Source organism: Jaculus jaculus, chromosome 3, assembly GCF_020740685.1.
Source record: "Jaculus jaculus isolate mJacJac1 chromosome 3, mJacJac1.mat.Y.cur, whole genome shotgun sequence".
NCBI classification, from domain to species: domain Eukaryota; kingdom Metazoa; phylum Chordata; class Mammalia; order Rodentia; family Dipodidae; genus Jaculus; species Jaculus jaculus.
Window position 1 is genome coordinate 149,853,700 of NC_059104.1, and position 19,920 is coordinate 149,873,619.

A 19,920-nucleotide genomic window follows, 5' to 3' on the forward strand; every position below is an offset into this window, starting at 1 on the left:
TAAGAAGTCTTAAGTACTTTCATTTTAAGAAATGCATTCCAGAGCTGAGTGTGGTAGTGCACACCTTAAATCCCAGCACTTAGTTGGCAGAGGTCAGAGGATCGCCATGAGTTCAAGGCCACCCTGGGACTACACAGTGAATTCCAACTTAGCCTGGGCTAGAGTGAGATCTTACCTTGAAAAAACAAAACAAAACAAAACACCACCACCACCACCAAAAAATGCATTTGAGCCAGGCATGGTGGCACACAGCTGTAATCCCAGCATTGAAAGGGCAGAAGTGGGAGGATCAGGCATTCAAGTCTGTCCTTGGCAACACAGTGAGTTTGAGGCCAGCCTGTTATATTAGACAGTGTCTCAAAAAACAAAAGCAAGAGCTGGACAGATGGTATAGAAGTTGAAGGCACTTGCTTGCAAATCCTGACAGCCCAGGTTTGATTACCCAGTACCTTCATAAGGTCAGGTGCACAAATTGGTACATATGTCTGGAGTTCTTTTGCAGTGGTTGGGGTCCTTGACGTACACATACTCATTCTCTTGGCTGTCTGCTTTTTTCTGTCTCTCTCAAAGAAATGAATAAATAACTTAAAAAACTAAAGTAGGGCTGGAGAGACAGCTTAGTGGTTAAGGAACTTGCCTGCAACACCAAAGGACCCAGGTTCAATTCCCCAGGACCCATGTAAGCCTGGAGTTCATTTACAGTGGCTAACGGCCCTGACAAGCCCATTCTATCTGCCTCTTTCTCAAAAAAAAAAAAAAAAAAAAAACCTAAAGCAAAAAGAAATGCATTCCAAATCTTTTAGAATTGTCAAAGCAATAGGATATCTTATTATTGTGAAACATGCATTAACAATAGTTGTAATTATGCAAACCATCTTTTATGGTTAATAGCTTTATGGTTATAGAAAACAAATTTTAACTTTTGATTTTGAGGTTAGGGTCTCACTCTAGCTCAGGCTGACCTGGAATTCACTATGTAGTGTCAGGGTAGCCTTGAATTCACAGTAATCCTCCTACCTCTGACTCCTGAGTGCTGGGATTAAAGGTGTGCGCCACCACACCCAGCTTGTATTTTTTATTGACAACATCCACAAATATAGACAATATAGCATGGTCATAATCCATTCTTACCAACCCCCTCCCTTTCTTCTCTTCTGATCCCTCCCTCCACTGAATCCATCTTTTTCCAACTAATTTCTCTTCTGTTTTTAAAAAATACTTTTTCTTTCTTGTTCACTTTCTATTTTCTTTTATCTTTTTTTTGTTTGTTTTTCAAGGTAGGCTCACTCTAGCCCAGCCTGACCTGGAATTCACCATAAAGTCTCAGGGTGTCCTTGAACTCATGGCGATCCTCCTACCTCTGCCTCCTGAGTGTTAGGATTAAAGGCGTGTGTCACCACGCCCAGCTTTCTTTCTTTTTTCTTCCTTTCCTTCCTTCCTCTTTCTTTCGAGAGAGAGTTTGACGGCATCATTTCCCCCTCCTATTATGTAGGTAAAACAAAGAAATATTGATACTGGGCTGGGAAATTGGCTCAGCAGTTAGAGTCCCTTGCTTAGAAAGCCTACTGACCCACGTTCAATTCCCCACTACCCACATAAAGCCAGATGCACAAAGTGGTACATGCATCTGGAGTTTGCAGTAACAAGAGGCCCTGGCATGCCCATTCTCTTTCTCCTTGCAAATAAATAAAATAAAATAAAATTGAGTACGAGTGGCACACAACTTTCATCCCAGCATTTGGGAGGCAGAGGAAGAACTGCTGTGATTTTTGAGGTCAGCCTGGAATGAGAGTTCCAGGCCAGCATGGGCTAGAGCGAGATGCTACCTTGAAAAAACACCACCAAAACAAAACTCATCAGAGTGCAGAGACCATTAAATGCTCAGACCTACATGGGATACCTATATTACCCCTCCAAAGTCCAGGCAACACTGCAGTAGAGAAAGAATGTAAAAGCAGGTGGAGGGGGAGGAGTGCTTTGGAACACTGTCTTTGGGCATGACACGGTCAGTTGCACTCATGAACACACAGCAGTTGTTCTTACCCACCAAGATTGAGCTCACCAACATTCTAGCGTGGGTGAGAGAGGTGCTCATGAAGGGCCACATCTCACTAAGGAGCTATTGGCAGTTTATGGTTACTATGGAAGGGGAGACATTACCTTGAGTGTTGCGGCTACTGGTAAGGCTATGTTCTGTAACTAATCCCCTGTCAATGCTCATGTAAATAACCATAGTTAAACTCATTGTGTTGAAAAATGGAGTTGATAAAAGTGTGACTAGCTGAGAAGAAGTGCTTAAAAAGGCAAAAAGGTGCCGCACACTTCTAATTTCAGCACTCGGGAGGCAGAGGTAGGAGGATCACCTTACTTTGAGGCCATTCTGAGACCACATAGTGATTACCTTGATCAAATATACAGATCAAAATACATCATATACATGTATAAAATGGTCAAAAGTAAACATATATTTTAAGCCAGGGCATGGTGGTGCATGCCTTTAATTGCAGCACTTGGGGAGGCAGAGGTAGGAGGATGGCTGTGAGTTTGAGGGCACCCTGGGACTTCATAGTGAATTCCAGCCTGGGCTAGAGTGAGACTCTACCTCAAAAAACCAGTATCTGTCTACATTTTAAAAAGGGTTGGGGTGTGTAGCCTAGTTGACAGAACACTTGCCTAGGATGGGCAAGAACAATCTGGTCCATTGCATGGGTTTCTTTGGCCTGTCCACGCTCTATGAGCAAGCCCTCCCCGCAAGACTGATGGAGGAGCATCCCCAGGGGTAATCATGGCATAGAGCTCCATCACAGTGGTTTCCTAGAGGTCTCCATGCTCTGTAAGTTAACCCTTATCCCCGCACCCGAACCTGAAGGGAAAGCATCTGCAGGGGTAAACCTGGTTCCACTGAGGCACATTCTTTGGAGTCTCCATGCTCTATGAATAAGCACCAGGCTGCCACAGCTGCTCTGTGGTCCCACACTCCTGGACGGGGACTAGGAGCTGCTTGAAGCGGCTACAGGGAAGTTGTTATTCAGAATGGGATGAGACGTCTCGGTTGGTGCAGCTGCTCTGGGGTCCCCATGCTCTGTAAGCAAGCCCTCACCCTGCAGCAGAGGGCACAGCACTGGGGGAGTAATCTTGACATACAGAGCCCCATCAAGGCAGCTGTTTCTGGGCTCTATGTTCCCATTAATAATCCTTCTCCATGTTCTGTAAGTAACCCCAATAAACTCATTGGTTCATCAAACTGGTCTTCTGGTATTGGTGCAAGCGTAGTTTGGTTGCCATTTGAGCCCTATTTGGGGTGAAGATGTGTGCTCACGTCTCTCCAGAGGAAAGGTTTCCTGACACTAGCAGACACAAGGCCCTGGGTTCAAGCCCAACACCAGAAGAAATTACAGCGGGATAAAATACTGTGAGGGAAGTGGAACAGAGTCATCAGTTTAGGGCTGGAAATAAAGGCCAGTTGTGGAGTGATTGCTTAGAATGTGTGAGGCCCTAGGTTCATTCTCTAGTACTGAAAAAAAAAAATTGTTTAAAAACCATGACGGGGGCTGGAGAGATGGCTTAGCAGTTATGGTGTTTGTCTACAAAGCCAAAGGATCTTGGTTCAACTCTCCAGGACCCATGTAAGCCAGATGCACAAGGGGGCACATGCATCTGAAGTTTGTTTACAGTGGCTAGAGGCCATGATGTGCCCATTCTTTCCCTCTTTTTCTCTCTCAAATAAATAAATATATTTTCAAAAAAACAAGGTTAAAAAGGGAAAAAATGACTGGGCATGGTGCCACATACTTCTAATCTCAGCACTTGGGAGGCAGAGGTAGGAGGATCACTTGACTTTGAGGCCACCCTGAGACTACATAGTGAATTCCAGGTTAGCCTGGGCTACAGAGAGACCCTACCTTGAAAAAAATAAGAGGGGGGGAAGATGCAAAAAGAGCTTCATTCATGTCTTTAAAAATGGACAATAGCAGGTACTATTGATGTTCCTCCCCTCCCCACCACCAAGGTAGGGTTTTCCTCTAGCCCAGGCTGACCTGGAATTCAGTATGTAGTCTCAGGGTGGCCTCAAACTCATGACAATCCTCCTCTCTGCCTCCCAAGTGCTGGGATTAAAGGTGTGCACCACCATGCCTGGCTTCAACATCATTCTTATGTGAAGGCTAATTTAAGCATATATACTTTAAAAAGGTTAAATGCACACCTAAACATCATTTTGTAATATTCTGCGACTAATATTCTGACTTGGTGCTTCTCTTTTAAAAGGGGATTAGAAGAGCTGGAAAGATGGCTTAGAGGTTAAGGCGCTTGTCTGCAAAGCCTAAGGACTCATGTTCAACTCTCCAGGTCCCACATAAGCCAGATGCACAAAGTGAGGCAAGCATGCAAGGTTACACATGTGCACAAGGGATCCATCTAGAATTCAACTGCAGTGGCCAAAGGCCCTGGGGCACCAATTCTGTCTCTTTTGCACTCTCTTGTATTAAAAAAAAAAAAAAAAGGCCAGTTGGGCATGCCTCAAAAAAAGAAAAAAAAAAAAAGTAAAAGGAAGTTAGCTGTTTTTCTGTTGTGGTTTTTAATTATTAAATCTTACTCTAGCTAGCAGCTCCTGTTAAACAGTGTTAACAACGCAGCTGAGAAAAAGAAACACCAACAGGAACAAATGACCTTTTATTTCATCTAGAGATACAAAGGCAACTGTGTGTAACAACAAGCCCACGGGCAGACCCGATTCTTGGGAGGAAATGAATTCATGGTAAATGTCATGACGGCTGGCCAAGGAGCAGGAGAGAGGAGGATGAGATGAGACAGAGACTGCTACAGCTAATAAATAAAGCAAGCACAACATGGCTCTGATGCCAGGACTTGAGGTGTGCTGGGCAATCTCTGCCTTTAAAACAGTTCTGCATTCATCAATCAAAATTCCTGAAGAGCGTTTGGTGCTATTCTGCATTAGAAGCTGTGTTCTGGGCATCCTTCTAAATAATTGAAACATCTTAGTAAAGGTGCTGTAAACTTTATTGTCTTGGAGGTGGCCTTTGGGACAAGCATTTGAGATGGGTATGCTCTTTCAAGAAGACATAGTTAACACACTTTTGTCAGTCTCAGTCTTTCAGGTGATGGTGGTTCTAACGAATTCTACTTTTATTTAGACAGAGTATGTCTATCTAGCCCAAGTTGGCCTTGACCTAGCCTCTGTCTCAGCCTGTCAAGTGCCTGAAACCTGTGTATCCTACCACCTCAGGTTTTAGCATTTGGCTTTTATTTGAAGAAAATATTTACCAAAAAACCGTGTTCCAAAACTCATTAAAAAGCAAGTTTTTTTTTAGTGTACAGGCAAGTCCTCCCATGGCACCCATGCCTCCCGGTACCCACACTCCCTGTGGGCTGTACCCATTGACTTGGCCACATTACCAATCATGAAAGATACTTTTCTGAAACTTACATTTGTAATAGGGACACACCACATAATTTATTAATTTAAATGGTTAACTGGCCTCCAATGTACATGAGTAAACTTTTCAATTTAACTTTCATGTTTCATAATAAAACAATACTGAACCAAAACAGAGAAACTAGAAGCTCAGTAGCATGATTTACCTGTTTTTTTTGAAAAACATTTAGAAAAAAGTTTATGACTTTTTATCCAAGGGCAAAGTTTCTAAATTCAATATTTAAAATTGAGCTTTCTTTAAAAAAACAAACAAACAAACAAACAAAAAAAAAAACCAAGCCTAAATATTTGGGGTTTATAAAGACATGATTGTTGGCAGCAAGAGATGAATAGGTGGGAAAAATTGATTTTCATCTTAAGCATATACATGGGCTGGCTGTTGTTTTAACTATTTAAGGCAGGAGTCTCTGCAATCCTGCAGATAAATCCTAGTGTTTCAGCTAAAGGAAATGTTCAAGAGTTCAGATATACAGATAAACCAATTAAAAAAAAAAAAAAACCTTTCTCAAGAGTATTCTAAAGCATTACATAAATTTTTTAAAAATTCCTATCACTCACATTTTAAGAAATAAATCTACGCTTTAATAAGGCACTTTTAAGACACAAACAATTTTGGGAAGTTACATTCTACACTAGGGCAAACCATTCCTTTGTCGAAGGATGGAGTGGACAGTCTCTGGGAATCCCATCCACCTCTGAGGCCTGGTTTGAACAGGACAACTCCGCGGCCCACTCTGAATTTACCTCAAGAGCGGAATGTTATCAGTGGAATTCTCATCAACTAGGGAGGGCACTACAGTAACAGCACTGTCCATATCTGACCGTCAAGGTTAAAAGCACTATCTCCTTGTTTTCTAAAACCGCTCCATTTGAACACAGAACTTGCACAAACTCTGTCCACAAAGATGACAGAATGGAAGAGAAATAAAGACCTTTGTTATCCTTCGATTTCACTGATGGACCAAAAATATAAAGGAGCTACACTTTTGAAAACTTGGCATTTTAATTGTGAATCTTATGTGCATGTATGTTATTGGTGCCAATAGCTTTCATTTCTAAACATGAATTTAAATCCTCCTATCCTTATTGCTAAGCAAAACAAACACCAAAGCTTACAAAACAGTAATACCGCTTCAAAGACTGTAAGAGAGTCTGGGACTGGCGGGGCTTCCACTCTTTCCTAAATGATGAAGAACGATGAAGGAAGCAGGGGTCAGACTAAGCCTGGCATATATAATTTCATATGAAAAAAGGTAAAACAATGTCCTGTCAGAGGGAGAGGGATTAAAAATGGAGCACTGGGAGTGTATCTGACTGAGGCACCAGCTGAGCTGGTCTTTGCTTCCAAGGAGTAAAGGAGGACCCTCCAGAGGCTGTGAAGTGTATCTTCCAAGCCTTCTTCTGGGCTGGCAGCAGATGACCCATTACTTCCCATAGAACTTTTTGTTGAGAAGGAAGATCAAGAGGTTGACATTTACTTTAGCTCTATCAAATAATTTCATGACTGCAACTCCTTCATATTGTAGCTGCAGCAGGTCCTGTTTAAAAAAAAAAAAAAAAGGACAATCAGGTCTGGAACAAGAAAAGAAAGACCATAATTAATGCCAGGAGGAACAAGGCATGACCCATGTGCCAGATGTGAAGTGGGGCAAGGCCGAAGTTCCCAGCATGGAAGTGTCCACTGCTGATGGAACTTTCTGATTAATTTGGCATTTGGGGAATCATTTTGTTTATAAATGCACCAAACATGGAAAGAAAAAAAAAAGTGTGCTCATTAAAGTACAAACATTTAAGCCTTCTTAGTTCATAAGTTATGATGGCATTTTCCCACTTCACTTTAGCTATAGAAAATTTTAATATGTGGAAAAGACAGAAATTTCAACTCACGGTAAAAATATACTAACCACAAAAATGAGACGTTAGTACTGTGTCTCAATAAATCTATCACATTCTTTAAAAAATCTGAGATAAGATGGGTGTGGTGGTACATGCCTTTAATCCCAGCACTTGGAAGGCAGATGTAGGAAGATCGCTAAGAGTTTGAGGCCACTCTGAGACTACACAGTTAATTCCAGGTCGGCCTGGACCAGAGTGAGTTGCTACCTCAAAAAACCCCCTCCAAAAAATAAAATGAAATAATAATAAAAAAAATTGATAGGGTCTCATGTAGCCCAGGCTGACCTCAAACTTGCTATGCAGCTAAGGATGACCTTAAACTTCTGATTGTCCTGCTTTTACTTCCTAGGTTATAGTGTTGGGGACAGAACCTAGGTCTTTGTGCATGCCACGATGCCAGGAAAATACTCTAAGATGCATCTCCAGCCCCACAGTCTACTAGATTCTTTTTGTTTTGGGTGATAAAAGGGTTTGAAGTCACAGGGCCTCTTGCATGCTAAATAAGCACTCTTCTACTGAGTTGCAGTCCTGGCCCTTTTAGATTTTGTTTAAAAATTTTTTTAAAAATTATTTATTTCAGAGAGAAGGAAAGAGAGAATGGGCACATCAATTCCTCTGGCCTCTGCATGCATCTTGTGCATCTGGCTTACGTGGGTCCTGGAGAATCGAACCTGGGTCCTTTAGGCTTCTCAGGCAAGTGCCTTAATTGCTGAGCCATCTCTCAAACCCGATGTTCTTTTTTTTTTTTTTTTTGCGGTAGGGTCTGCCTACCTCAGGCTGACCTGGAATTTACTATGTAGTCTCAAGGTGGCCTCAAACTTATAGTAATTCTCCTACCTCTGCCTCCTGGGTGCTGGGATTAAAGGTGTGCGCCACTGCACCCAGCTAGATTCTCTCTCTCTCTCTCTCTTTTTTTTCTTCTTTTTGCTGCCATTGGTTTTTGTGAGGTAGGGTCTCACTCTAGTCTGGGCTGACCTGGAACTCACTCTGTAGTCCCAGGGTGGCCTTGAACTCATGGTGATCCTCCTACCTCTGCCTCCTGAGTGCTTATATTAAAGGCATTTACCATCATGCCTGGACTCTTTTAGTTATTTCATACAAGAAAGCTTTTCTGTTTTGAAGGCAAAGGGAACAAAGCGAACTAAACATTGATCAGGTGCTACCTGTGCTTGTCATTGTTTAAGCACACTATACAGTCTCTCTTTAAGTCTTGATAAAAATCCTAGGAAGTGCGAGTACCTAGATTTTAAAGATGAGCTACTGAGGCTCAGAGATGTTGAACTGAACAGAGCTAGTGATGTGGGTCTAGACCTGACAGGAGCTGCTGTTTTCCCACCACCCTGCCATACACAAGGGCCCAGAGAGTCAGGGTGGCGTTACTGCCACTCAAATTCACTGTGGAGAAAGTAAGGGTTAGGGGGCTTGAAGGGGTCCCAGTATTTCAACCAATTCATCTTTTGGGAAAATCCTAACAATACCATAAAGACAGAGACTATGAAGTGTCCCCTACTCCTAAAAACACCTTGCATGTTTAGTGAATTTTGTGCACAAGAGAATGAGTTTCCTTAGGCAGGCTGGCTAACCATATAGACTTAGTGAACAAATGAAATAAACAGATTTTTTTGTGTGACTATGTGCGTCACAAAATTATTTCACATTTGTTCATTTGATATGTTCTGTGGGCTTCTGGTTACAAAGAAGGAAACAGATGACTAAGACATACTACCTTTCCTAAGGAGTTCACAGTTTGGGGGGTGGCAGGGAAATGAGTCAATACACACTATAAACAGAGGATGAGGATGTCTCCCAGGGCTACTGAGGCAAAGGGAAGACTGACGACTGTGGCTATGCTGGGGGAGGCTTTCAGGAAGGTAACAGGCATGTAAGAGCTCATGATCTGACGGAGACATAAAGCGGGTGGTGAGGAAGGACGGGTGGCAGCATGTGCAGAAGCCCAGGTACTCCAGGAAGGCTCTCACCCACTGTGGCAAAGCAGAGGCAGAGTACCTGCCTAGTATGCACCAGGTCCTAGGATGGGTCCCCAACACTACAACAGCAACAAACAAAACCCCAAAAGACCTATCAACTGGTAACATACAAAGCTATTGCAGTCTGGGTGTGCTTTATGAATCTTCTCAATTCCATCCCCTAGCTCAGGCTGACCTAGAAGTCACTACGTAGTCTCAGGGTGGCCTCAAACTCATGGCATTCCTCCTCTCAAGTGCTGGGATTAAAGGTGTGCACCACCACACCCGGCCCGCTTCTCAATTTTCTAATTCCTTGCCCCTCTGTATTTTTTTTTTTTTTTTTTGTGTGTGTGTGTGGTATACATGCATGTTCATGTACGTGTACCTATGTGTAGAGACAGAGGTTCGTATCTGATGTTTTCCTCCATTACCCTCTATTTCATTTGCTGAGGCAGGGTCTCTCATTTGAACCCCGGGCTCAGATTTGGCTACTCCAGTGAGCCAACTTGCTTTGAGGATGCCTTGTCCCACAATCTGCATCCTGAGTACTCAGCTTGCAAGTGGGTTGCTATGCCTACTTTTTTAGATGGGTGTTGGGGGTCTGAACTCAAGTCCTCAGGCTTGCATAGAAGCCATCTTCCCAGTCCCTCCCTTTGGGTTTTTATTTACTTACTTATGAGAGAGAGTCAGAGAGAGATGTTGGTACACTAGGGTCTCTTGCTGCTGCCAACAAGCTGGTTTTATGTGGGTACTGGGGAATTGAACCTGGGCCAGGCAAAACTTTTCAAGCAAGTACCTTTAATTGCTGAGCCAACTCCTTAGTGTCCCCTTGGGCCTCACTATCTAGTCTGGGCTGGCAACAAGTGCACATGAAACCTGGGCTGTTCTCATATTCCTGATCCCCTGTCTCTTACTTCCTCAGTGCTAGGATTACTAGTATGAGCCATCATGCCCCACTAAGCAGTTTTTTGTTTTTTTTTTAAAGGCAGGGTCTCATTCTAGCCCTGGCTGACCTGGAACTCACAGTGATCCTCTTACCTTAGCTTCCCAAGAGCTGGGATTCAAAGGTGTGCCATCACACCATGCCTGGCTGTAATTTTTTAAAAATTTATTTTAAATATTTTATTTATTTGAAAGGAGGGGGGTGATGACGAAGAGAATGGGTACACCAGGGCCTCCAGTCCCTGCAAAAGAACTCCAAAAGCGTACACAACCTTATGCCTGGCTTACATGGGTCCTGGGGAATTGAACCTGGGTCCTTAAGTTTTGCAGCCAAGCACTTTAACTGCTTAGCCATTTCTCCAGCCTATGGCTGTAAACTTTTTAAGGATTAAATTAGTTATTGAGGGAACTACAGAGCCAAGAGATCTGTGGCTTTAATTTTTAATGAGTATTAAATAAAATATTCAGGCAGTAGGGCATAGTGGCACATGCCTATATTCCCTGCACTAGGGAGGTAGAGGCAGGAAGGTTAGGAGACCAAGGCCAGCCTCAGCAACACAGTGAGCTTGAGGCAACCTGTGATCCCTACCCCTTAAAAATTTGATATTTAGGGGAGGATTTAGTTCAGTAGCACAGACCTTCCTAAAAAGAATTATATATTTAGAAATAAAAATTAGGGGGCTGCCAGCACTCGGGAGGCAGAGGTAGGAGGACTGCCGTGAGTTTGAGGCCACCCTGAGACTACATAGTAAATTCCAGGTCAGCCTGGGCCAGAGAGAGACCCTACCTCGAAAAACAAAACAGCAACAACAACAAAAAATTAGGGAGCTGGAGAGATGGCTTAGCAGTTAAGGCGCCTGCCTACAAAGCCTAAGCACCCAGGTTCAACTCCCCAGAACCCATGTAAGCCAGATGCACAAGGTGATGCATGTGTACCAAGGTCATGCAAGCACACAAGGTGGCACAGATATCAGGAGTTTGACTGCAGTGGCTCAAGACCATGGCATGCCAATTCTGTCTCATAAAAAAAAATATATATATATATATACATACATATACATATACATATACATATATATATATATATATATATATATATATATATATATATATATATATATAAATTAGGGATAATTATGTTATAAAACCAATCACTACAGAGTTCTTTTAAAAATTTAAATGGATCCAATTTACACACATTTTTTCAGGACTGAACCTAACTTTTAAGTACCCACATCAAACCAACATGAGAGGGAAAAAAAAAAGATGCCAGGCGTGGTGGTGCATGCCTTTAATCTTAGCACTCAGGAGGCAAAGGTAGGAGGATTGCCAGGGGTTGGAGGCCAGCCTGAGACTACACAGTAAATTCCAGGTCAACCTAGGCTAGAGTGAGACCCTACCTGGAAAAACAAAACAAAGCAATGCCAGGCTCCTGACTAGGCTTATTTCTTTATATTGCCAAAACTGTACTTAAGCCCTTCCTTCAAGTCCAGGGAACCAGCTCAATTTAGCAGCATGCTTGAGTGGAAGCTTCTAGTAAGCCAACGTGTTCTAAACTGCACACATTTTGGGAAATTCTCACACAATACAGGCTACCCTGTGCCCCCAAACCCTTGGCCTCTTTCACCCACTCAGTGCTGAGCTCAGACGCACACAGGCAGCCTTCCCCAAAGGGCCTTCTTTTATCTCTTCTCCCACCTGGATGAGAATACGCTCTCTCATCAGAGGGCTTTTGGTTTGGGCTGGTGCATACCCACCTGATAATGTAACATGAAAGTCTCCATTTGAACTCCCATGAATTTGGCTTTCACTTCAAAGTCTCCAACTTCTTCTGTTGGACCGATTTCAAAGATAACATTTTTAAACCTGTTGAGACATCATCATATACAGGTATGTTATTACGTTCTCATGCAACGATACTCTGAGAAACGAGGGAGTGCATCAAGTCCTCATAGGTGGAAGGTACAGGACCAAAGTCCTCCTGTAGGCGATGCAGCATGGTGACCATGCCATGTGTCACCTCCTTTGCTTCTCTCCTTTGGAGAGAAGAATGACCACCTCTCTCTGAAGTACTTGAATTCTATAAACAAGGAGCCACTGGGGAATGCCACATGTGGCTTGTTAAGAGTGACGTCCCAGAATTCTTTTGGCCTCCCTTGTAGCCACTGCTGAACTGTAATGATGAAAGGAGAAAAAGAAAGAAGCTGAATAGAGGTGAACTGAGGACGGTGTTCAGTTTGAACTCATGCATGTTTGAGGACTGGCAGAGGCAGGGAAACCAAAGCAAAGGGGTCAAGTGAAAAGCAATGATATGAACTCTTTTCTGGAAAGAGCAGGCACTGTGTACTAAGTGCATTGACTACAACCAAAAACAAATGGCTACTATTACATCACTCTGTCCCAATATGTCACATTCCAGGAAGTTTCAGGGTACCAGAAAGAAAAGAGAGATTATGCTGCTCCCTAGGTGAACAAGGGGCATCACCTCAGATTTCTAGCTCTGCCATGGAGCTAAGTTATCTACCACAAACAGCTAAGGACCATGAAGGATGCAAGAGAGGATACAGAGAAGCTAAAATTGAGCTCACAAAATCCATCCTCTGATACTGGCTTATTTCCTAATTGGAAGCACTTCATAAGTTATTTCCTCAAGATAATTGTTCCATGCAGTAATTAATTTTAATGGATTTGCTTGGGTTATCTGGTCTCTAAGTCCATAGTAGCAAATTAGAAAGAAGAGAAGCAAACACAGGTAGAGAGTGGAAAATTATGACAAAAAGGGACAAAACAATCAATTAGATTGCAGCAATGCATAAAGTACTGAAACAAACAAACACCCCTTCCCCAACAAACAAAGTCAGAAAGACAAAAGATCACAGGATGGAAAAACTGACCAGGAGTACAGATGAGCCACACTTAAAGCAAAAAGTAATGCCCCAGTCAGAAATCTAAGAAATGAGGGGAAAAATTTGGGGTGCACATGAGCAGAAATTGACCTTGGGCGTCTTCCTCAGTCATTCTCCACCTTATTATTATTTTTGGAGATGGGGTCCTGAGCTGAACCTAGACCTGACTGACATGACTCGCTAGCCAGCAAGCCCCAGGGCCTGTCTCCACCTCCCTATGCTGGGATTTAGGCATGTGTCATTACACTAGGCTCTTTTTTTTTGTGAATATGGGTACTGGGATCTGAACTCAGGGCCTCATGCTTACATGGTGGGCATTTTACCCACTCAGCATCTCCCCAGTCTTTAAGAAATGGACAATTTAAAATCTTTTGAAAAATATTTGAGAGAGGAGAGGAAGAGAGAGAACGGACAAGTCACGGCTTCCTGCTGCTGCAAATGAACCTTGCGACACTGTGCATCTGGACACTGGGGAATGGAACACAGGCCAGCAGGCTTTGCCAGCGAGTGTCCTCAACTACTAAGCCATCTCTCCAGCCCCTAAGGAGATATTCTTATGCTGTTAAATTCAGAAGTTTTTTTTCAAGGTAGGATCTCACTCTAGCTCAAGATGACCTGGAATTCACTATGTAATCTCAGGGTAGCCTTGAAGTCACAGCGATCCTCCTATCTCTGCCTCCCGAGTGCTGGGATTAAAGGCGTGTGCCACCATGCCTGACAAATTCAAAAGTACTGAAAGCTAATGTACTCACTGATGGCAAGGTAAGAGTGAGAAAAGCATGTTCAGACACTTCAGCACTACTGGAAAATATTGGCAGCAGTATGTATAAATGGCTTTTAACTACTATGGGAAATAGTATGGCAGCTCCTCAAAAAAAAAATTAAGACTAGAAGCCAGGCATGGTGGTGCACACCTTTAATCCCAGCACTAGGGAGGCAGAGGTAGGAGGATCATTGAGAGTTCGAGGCCACCCTGAGTCTTGGTGAATTCCAGGTCAGCCTGGACTAGAGTGAGATCCTACCTCAAAAAACTAAATAAACAAAATAAAATAAAATAAAACTAGAGTTACCACAAGATCCAGCAAAACCCTACATCTGAGGAAATACCCAAAGAATTGAGAGTAGGGTCCTAAGGAGATATTTGCACACTATGTTTAGTGCAGCCCTATTCACAACAGCCAACAGTGGGAACAATGTCTGTGTCCATTAATGCTTGAAGAGCTAAACAAAATGTAATTAATACAGACAATGGGATATCATTCAGCCTGAAAAATGAAGGAAATCCTGTCATGGGGATGCACCGTGAGGACATTATGCTAAGTGCAACAAGCCAGGCACAAAAGACAAACAGTACATGACTCCACTTATGTGAGGTAACTAATGAAGTCAAACACACAGAAGCAGAAAGGAAATGGTGGCTGCCAGAGGCTGGCAAGAGAGGAAGATGGGGAGTTGCTATTTAATGGGTACAGAGTTTTGCAAGATGAAAAATTTCCGGAGATCTGTTACACAATAATGTGAATACACTGAACTATGCCCTTACAAATGGTTAAAATAAAGCTGGGCATGGTGGCGCACTCCTTTAGTTCTAGCAATCCAGAGGCAAAAGAAGGAAGAAGATCACCATGAGTTCAAGGCCAGCATGGGCTAGAGTAAGATCCTACCTTGAAAAAATAGTAACAAAAAAAAATGGTTAAAATAGTAAAATAAGCTGAGTGTGGTGGCGCACACCTTTAATCCTAGCACTCGGGAGACAGAGGTAGGAGGATCACTGTGAGTTTGAGGCCACCCTGAGACTACATAATGAATTCCAGGTCAGCCTGGACTACAGAAAGACCCTACCTTGAAAAACCACAAAACAGGCTGGGTGTGGTGGCACATGCCTTTAATCCCAGGATTACTGTGAATTTGAGGCCACTGTGAGACTACATAGTGAATTCCAGGTAAGCCTGGGCTACAGTGAGATCATACCTTGAAATAACAACAACAAAAGTAGAATACGTTATGCATTTTCATAATATTTTTTGTTATTAGAGAAAGAGGCAGATAGATAGGGTACCAGGAAACTGAATCTGGGTCCTTAGGCCTCGCAGGCAACAGACTTAACTGCTAAGCCATCTCTTGCTAAGTCATCTCTCCAGCCCCTTGGGATGACTTAACAGTTAAGGTGTTTGCCTGAGAAGCCTAAGGACCCATGTTCAACTGCCCAGGTCCCACATAAGCCAGACACACAGTGACACAAGCATGCAAGTTCACACATGAACACAAGGTGGTGCACACGTCTAGAGTTCGACTGCAGTGGCTGGACAAATTCTCTCTTGCATTAAAAAAAAGTTACAAAAACTACTTTTGAAGCTGGGCATGGTGGTGCACACCTTTAATCCCAGCACTTGGGAGGCAGAGGTAGGAGGATCGCCAGGAGTTGGGGGCCACTCTGAGACTACATAGTGAATTCCAGGTCAGCCTGGGCTATAGTGAGACCCTACCTCGAAAAACAAGCAAACAAAAAAACCCAAACCAAAAACAAAGTAATTTTTGATCAGAAATTCAATTCAGAGGCGACTGTGTTAAAAGAAATAAAGAAATGTTTTTTAAAAAATCCCAGAATAGTGGTACATGCCTGCAATCCCAGCACTCAGAAGGCTGAGGCAGGGGGATGTGAGTTTGAGGTCCACCTGGGCTGTGGAGCAGATGGCTCAGTGGGCAAAGTGTGTGCTGAATAAGCAAAGGGATCTGAGTCTAGATCTCCAATACCAACGTAAGAATGCTGGGTGTGACAGTGCAGGCCCGTAACCTCAGCACTGGTGAGAGAGACCCAGATAGGGAACACCTGGGGCTCACAGGCTAGTCCATCTAGTTGAATTGTTGAACTTTAGGTTCAGAGAGACCCTATCTCAGTGAATATGGTGGAGAGCAAGTGAAAAAGATATCAGATTTGACCTTTGGCCTCCATATGCATGCACACACTTGTGAATGCACATCTGTTTCCATACACACATGGAAAACGAAATACAAAACAAAAACAATGCTCCTGACAAGTTTGTACCTGTGGTCCCAGCTATGCAGGAGGCTGAAGTGCGAGGATCAATGAGCCCCCCCACACACAGTGGATTAATTGGGCATGTAGAGGTAGACAATATTCATGGGACTAGGAACGCTGAAGGAAACTATACTAAGGTCAATCCAGCGGTTATCTCCGACTTGCTGGATAGCAAGTGCCTTTTCCTTTTCCAATTCTGCACACACACACACACACACACACACACACACACACACACACACACACACTCTTTAGAATCACCAAAATGTTTCTTCTTAAATAGACACAAGAAGGGAAAGGTCAGTAGTGCCAGTTCATGGGTCTGACCAAGTGGGTGTTCAGTATGTGCTTCCCAACAATTCAGGGCCCAGGGCCTGTGGAGATGTCAGGCCAGACCATGAACCCTGTGCAAAGCAAGCTGATGCTTCCCAGAAAGGAGAATGCAGGTAACCCTTGTTCCTAGCCACAAATGGAACAAAGTGAGGCTTCTCACTGTTATTTATTCTTGGCTCAGAGAAGATGGAATAACTTCTGGCTTTTAAGAGGAAAAATGAAGATGGGATGTACACACACAGCGTCAACATGCCCTCTTGAGACAAACAGGAAAAGAAATGTGTCCTTCTATGACATATAAAGGCCTATTTCTGCACATTAAAAAGTACTAAGGGGAGGGGGAGTACTAAGAGAAATAAATGAGCCATCAAGAAAGAGAAATAAGGTGAAGATAAAGGGGTAATGAATGCAAAAATTGAAAAACCAATGTATAAAATACAGTTAGAAGGCAAATGCTCACTGGTTCACTTGCAGGTCCTCAATTTCCAAAAGGACTCCTTTTTCATGCAGTCTTGCTGCTGTATATTTCAGGGAAATCTTTTTGCTTTTCTTTCCTTTCATTTCCCTTGGCTTTTTTGAGACCCTGTAAAATAAAAATAAAACAAAATAGAACATTTGTCACTTTTAGTCACTCTCAGCCTGGGGAGAGCAAATTGTAAATTGAACCTGAAAACATTTTGTACCAGAAAGTCAGGAGTTGCACAAAGAATGACAGGCACTTGTCAAAAGGGCACGGCAGGGCTGGAGAGATGGCTTAGCGGTTAAGATGCTTGCCTGCAAAGCCAAAGGACCCATGTTCAAATCCACAGGACCTACATAAGCCAGGGGCACAAGCCAGGTGGCACATGTATCTGGAGTTTGCAGCAGCTGAAGGCCCTGGCATGCCCCCCCCCCAATAAATTTAAAAAAAATTTTAAGGGCACAGTAGTGAGCTCTCCCAGCTGGGTTAGGTGGAACATCCTTCAGTATCAACACCGCCTCTCTTCATGGAGGGAGGGAAGGATTACGCATACTGGGAGTGAGGGGGCCAGTGAGGGGGAGCGCAGACAGCAAAATAACAAACACCACAGAATCCAGGGAAGGGCACATGGACTCTCTGTGCTCTTTCCACGCAACCTTTCAAAGGTTGGGAATGTCTTAGAATTAGAGGTTGGGAATAGAAACTAAACTAGATTTACAGGTTGAACCTGGGCTGATTACCTCAGCTCCCTGGGTTTATAGTCTTCCTGTAAAATGGGCAGGCTGAGAGTTTGTGGACAAATGCCAGGAAAGCTCTAACAAACTTTCCTTGAAGCATATGATCCTGTCTTCAGGAACTAGGGAATTCAGTTTTATAATATTCCTTAAAGAGATTTTTGTCTTGTATTATTTTTTGATACATGGCCTCCTTATATAGTTCTGTTGGGCTCAAAACTTGCTATGTAACTCTTTTGCTTGCAAAAACATAATGTCACTTCAGTTGCTTCTACCTCTCTCCCTCACTACCAACAAATTCTTTCCTTGGATTGATCTTTTAAAAAACTAATCCTAGCTGGGTGTGGTAGTGCATACTCAGCACTCGGGAGGCAGAGGTAGGATTGCTGAGAGTTCAAGGCCATCCTGAGACTACATAGTGAATTCCAGGTCAGTCTCGACTAGAGTGAAACCCTACCTCAAACAACCAACCAAACAAACAAAAAACTCCATCATTGAAAAAACTACTCACTTGCCCTTGCTGGCTAAGTTATCCAAGCAGGTTTTGATGTAGCTTTTGTAGTAGTCCACCTGCTCTCCATAGAAGGTGGCCTTAGAGTTCAGAGCTGAGTAGGTTTGCTGCAGTTTCACCAGTTCGGCTTTCCTTCTCTGTCGGTATCTCCGCTGGTTACGGATGTCCTGAGACATAATCATCACAATTAGGAAAATAACAAAACAAAGCATGTGCCTGTTAAATCATCACTGTCTATTAACACTAAAACCAGCCATGCTTAACTATGCCTTGAACATGGTGACCATTCTTAATAGACATCAGTCCGTGTTCATGACAGAAAAATTTTAACCTCATCCCACTTATATCTTCTACACCACTAGGAAAACGTATTTTGAGATTTAGAATTTGCTTATAAAGCTCTTAAATACGTTGTCTGGGAAGGGAGAAAAAAAGAATTGTGGCTGGGAGTGGTGGCACATACCTTTAGTCCCAACACTTGGGAGGCAGAGGTAAGAGGATCACTGTGAGTTCAAGGCCACCCTCAGATTAAATAGTGAATTCTAGGTCAGCATGGGCTAGAGCAAGACTATACAACCTCAAAAAATAAAAACAAAAACCAAAAACCTGTGACATCAATTACCAAGTTCGTGTTGGCACAGGCACATCTTGGTGCTGTCGACAGAGATGCCTACAACCCCAAGCCCTTTGCTGGAGGTGATGCTCACAAATCAAGTTGGTCATGATCAACCTGACATATTACACAGCAACTATGAAAAGGTCTAAGGAATTCTTTAAGGCCAAAGGAAATTAGACACAAGAAGCTCTAATTAAGGGTTTCCCAATTAATTTAGGCTCTGTGATAAACCACATGTTTGAGGACCTAGTGTTAGAGAATCTGCCAAGGCACCCATGACTGGAAGGTGTGCTATGATCTGAGAAACTTTATGAGCCTCTCAGGTGGCTTTAAACAAGGCCAAACCATCACTATCCCCGCATGCAGTACCTTGGCAATGTCATTGATCAGTTCCTGGTATCTGTTCTTTGGGTCCACAGCCCCAAGCTCTGTCAGCTTCTTTAAGCCTGATTGTATCTTTTCCTTCTTCTCCTGGAGGCTGAGGTTATTCTCTTCCTTCACAGATGCTGACTTCTTCATCTTGTCAGGAGTTTTAGCATCCCGGATAGCACGTCTCTGCATGGCCCTTTGATGTTCTGCTTCCTAGAGATGAAAGGAACAAGTCTTGGTCATTTCACTCCACTAGCCCTAAACTTAACATTTACAGAGCAGAACTGCACGTGAATGTATGAAGTTCTCAAATTTCATTGTTGAAACGGGATCAAATCTGGCCCCCTAGCAGATGACAGATAAGGACACTGAGGCAGACCTCATTCTACCTACAGAAAGTACATCTATAGACCCACAGATTCCTCAGGGCATGCTGGACAACGGGTACAATCAGGAGACTAGACTCTACTGGCTACAAAATTCCTATCACATTTTGGGGTGCCAAAGCCACTACATTCTATTCAAGTCATTGCTGGATGTAACTACACTAATGTGATAGCAGTGCCAAGTAAATCCTGGCTAATGCTTTTTGACACTATGCCCAGGTGGAAGCATGCTCAAGCTGTCCCTAGCTTTCAAACATGCTACAACCACCTTACCAGGAAAAACCTCTCCTTTGATTCTGCCACCT

At 43.1% G+C, this 19,920-nt stretch overlaps 1 protein-coding gene across 1 annotated transcript in view; it reads right to left on the minus strand.

Moving 5' to 3' along the window:
- Positions 1-4,658: 4,658 nt before the first annotated feature.
- Iqgap1 (IQ motif containing GTPase activating protein 1) overlaps positions 4,659-19,920 on the minus strand; it is a 119,277-nt gene continuing 104,015 nt past the window's right edge. The window contains exons 34-38 of the mRNA XM_004658206.2: positions 19,230-19,442; positions 18,245-18,411; positions 17,000-17,122; positions 12,018-12,126; positions 4,659-6,993 (exon numbers count right to left, since the gene is read on the minus strand). Of these exons, the coding sequence (XP_004658263.1) occupies positions 6,880-6,993; positions 12,018-12,126; positions 17,000-17,122; positions 18,245-18,411; positions 19,230-19,442 (726 nt within the window). The 3' untranslated portion in view covers positions 4,659-6,879. The remainder of the gene's footprint in view (positions 6,994-12,017; positions 12,127-16,999; positions 17,123-18,244; positions 18,412-19,229; positions 19,443-19,920) is intronic.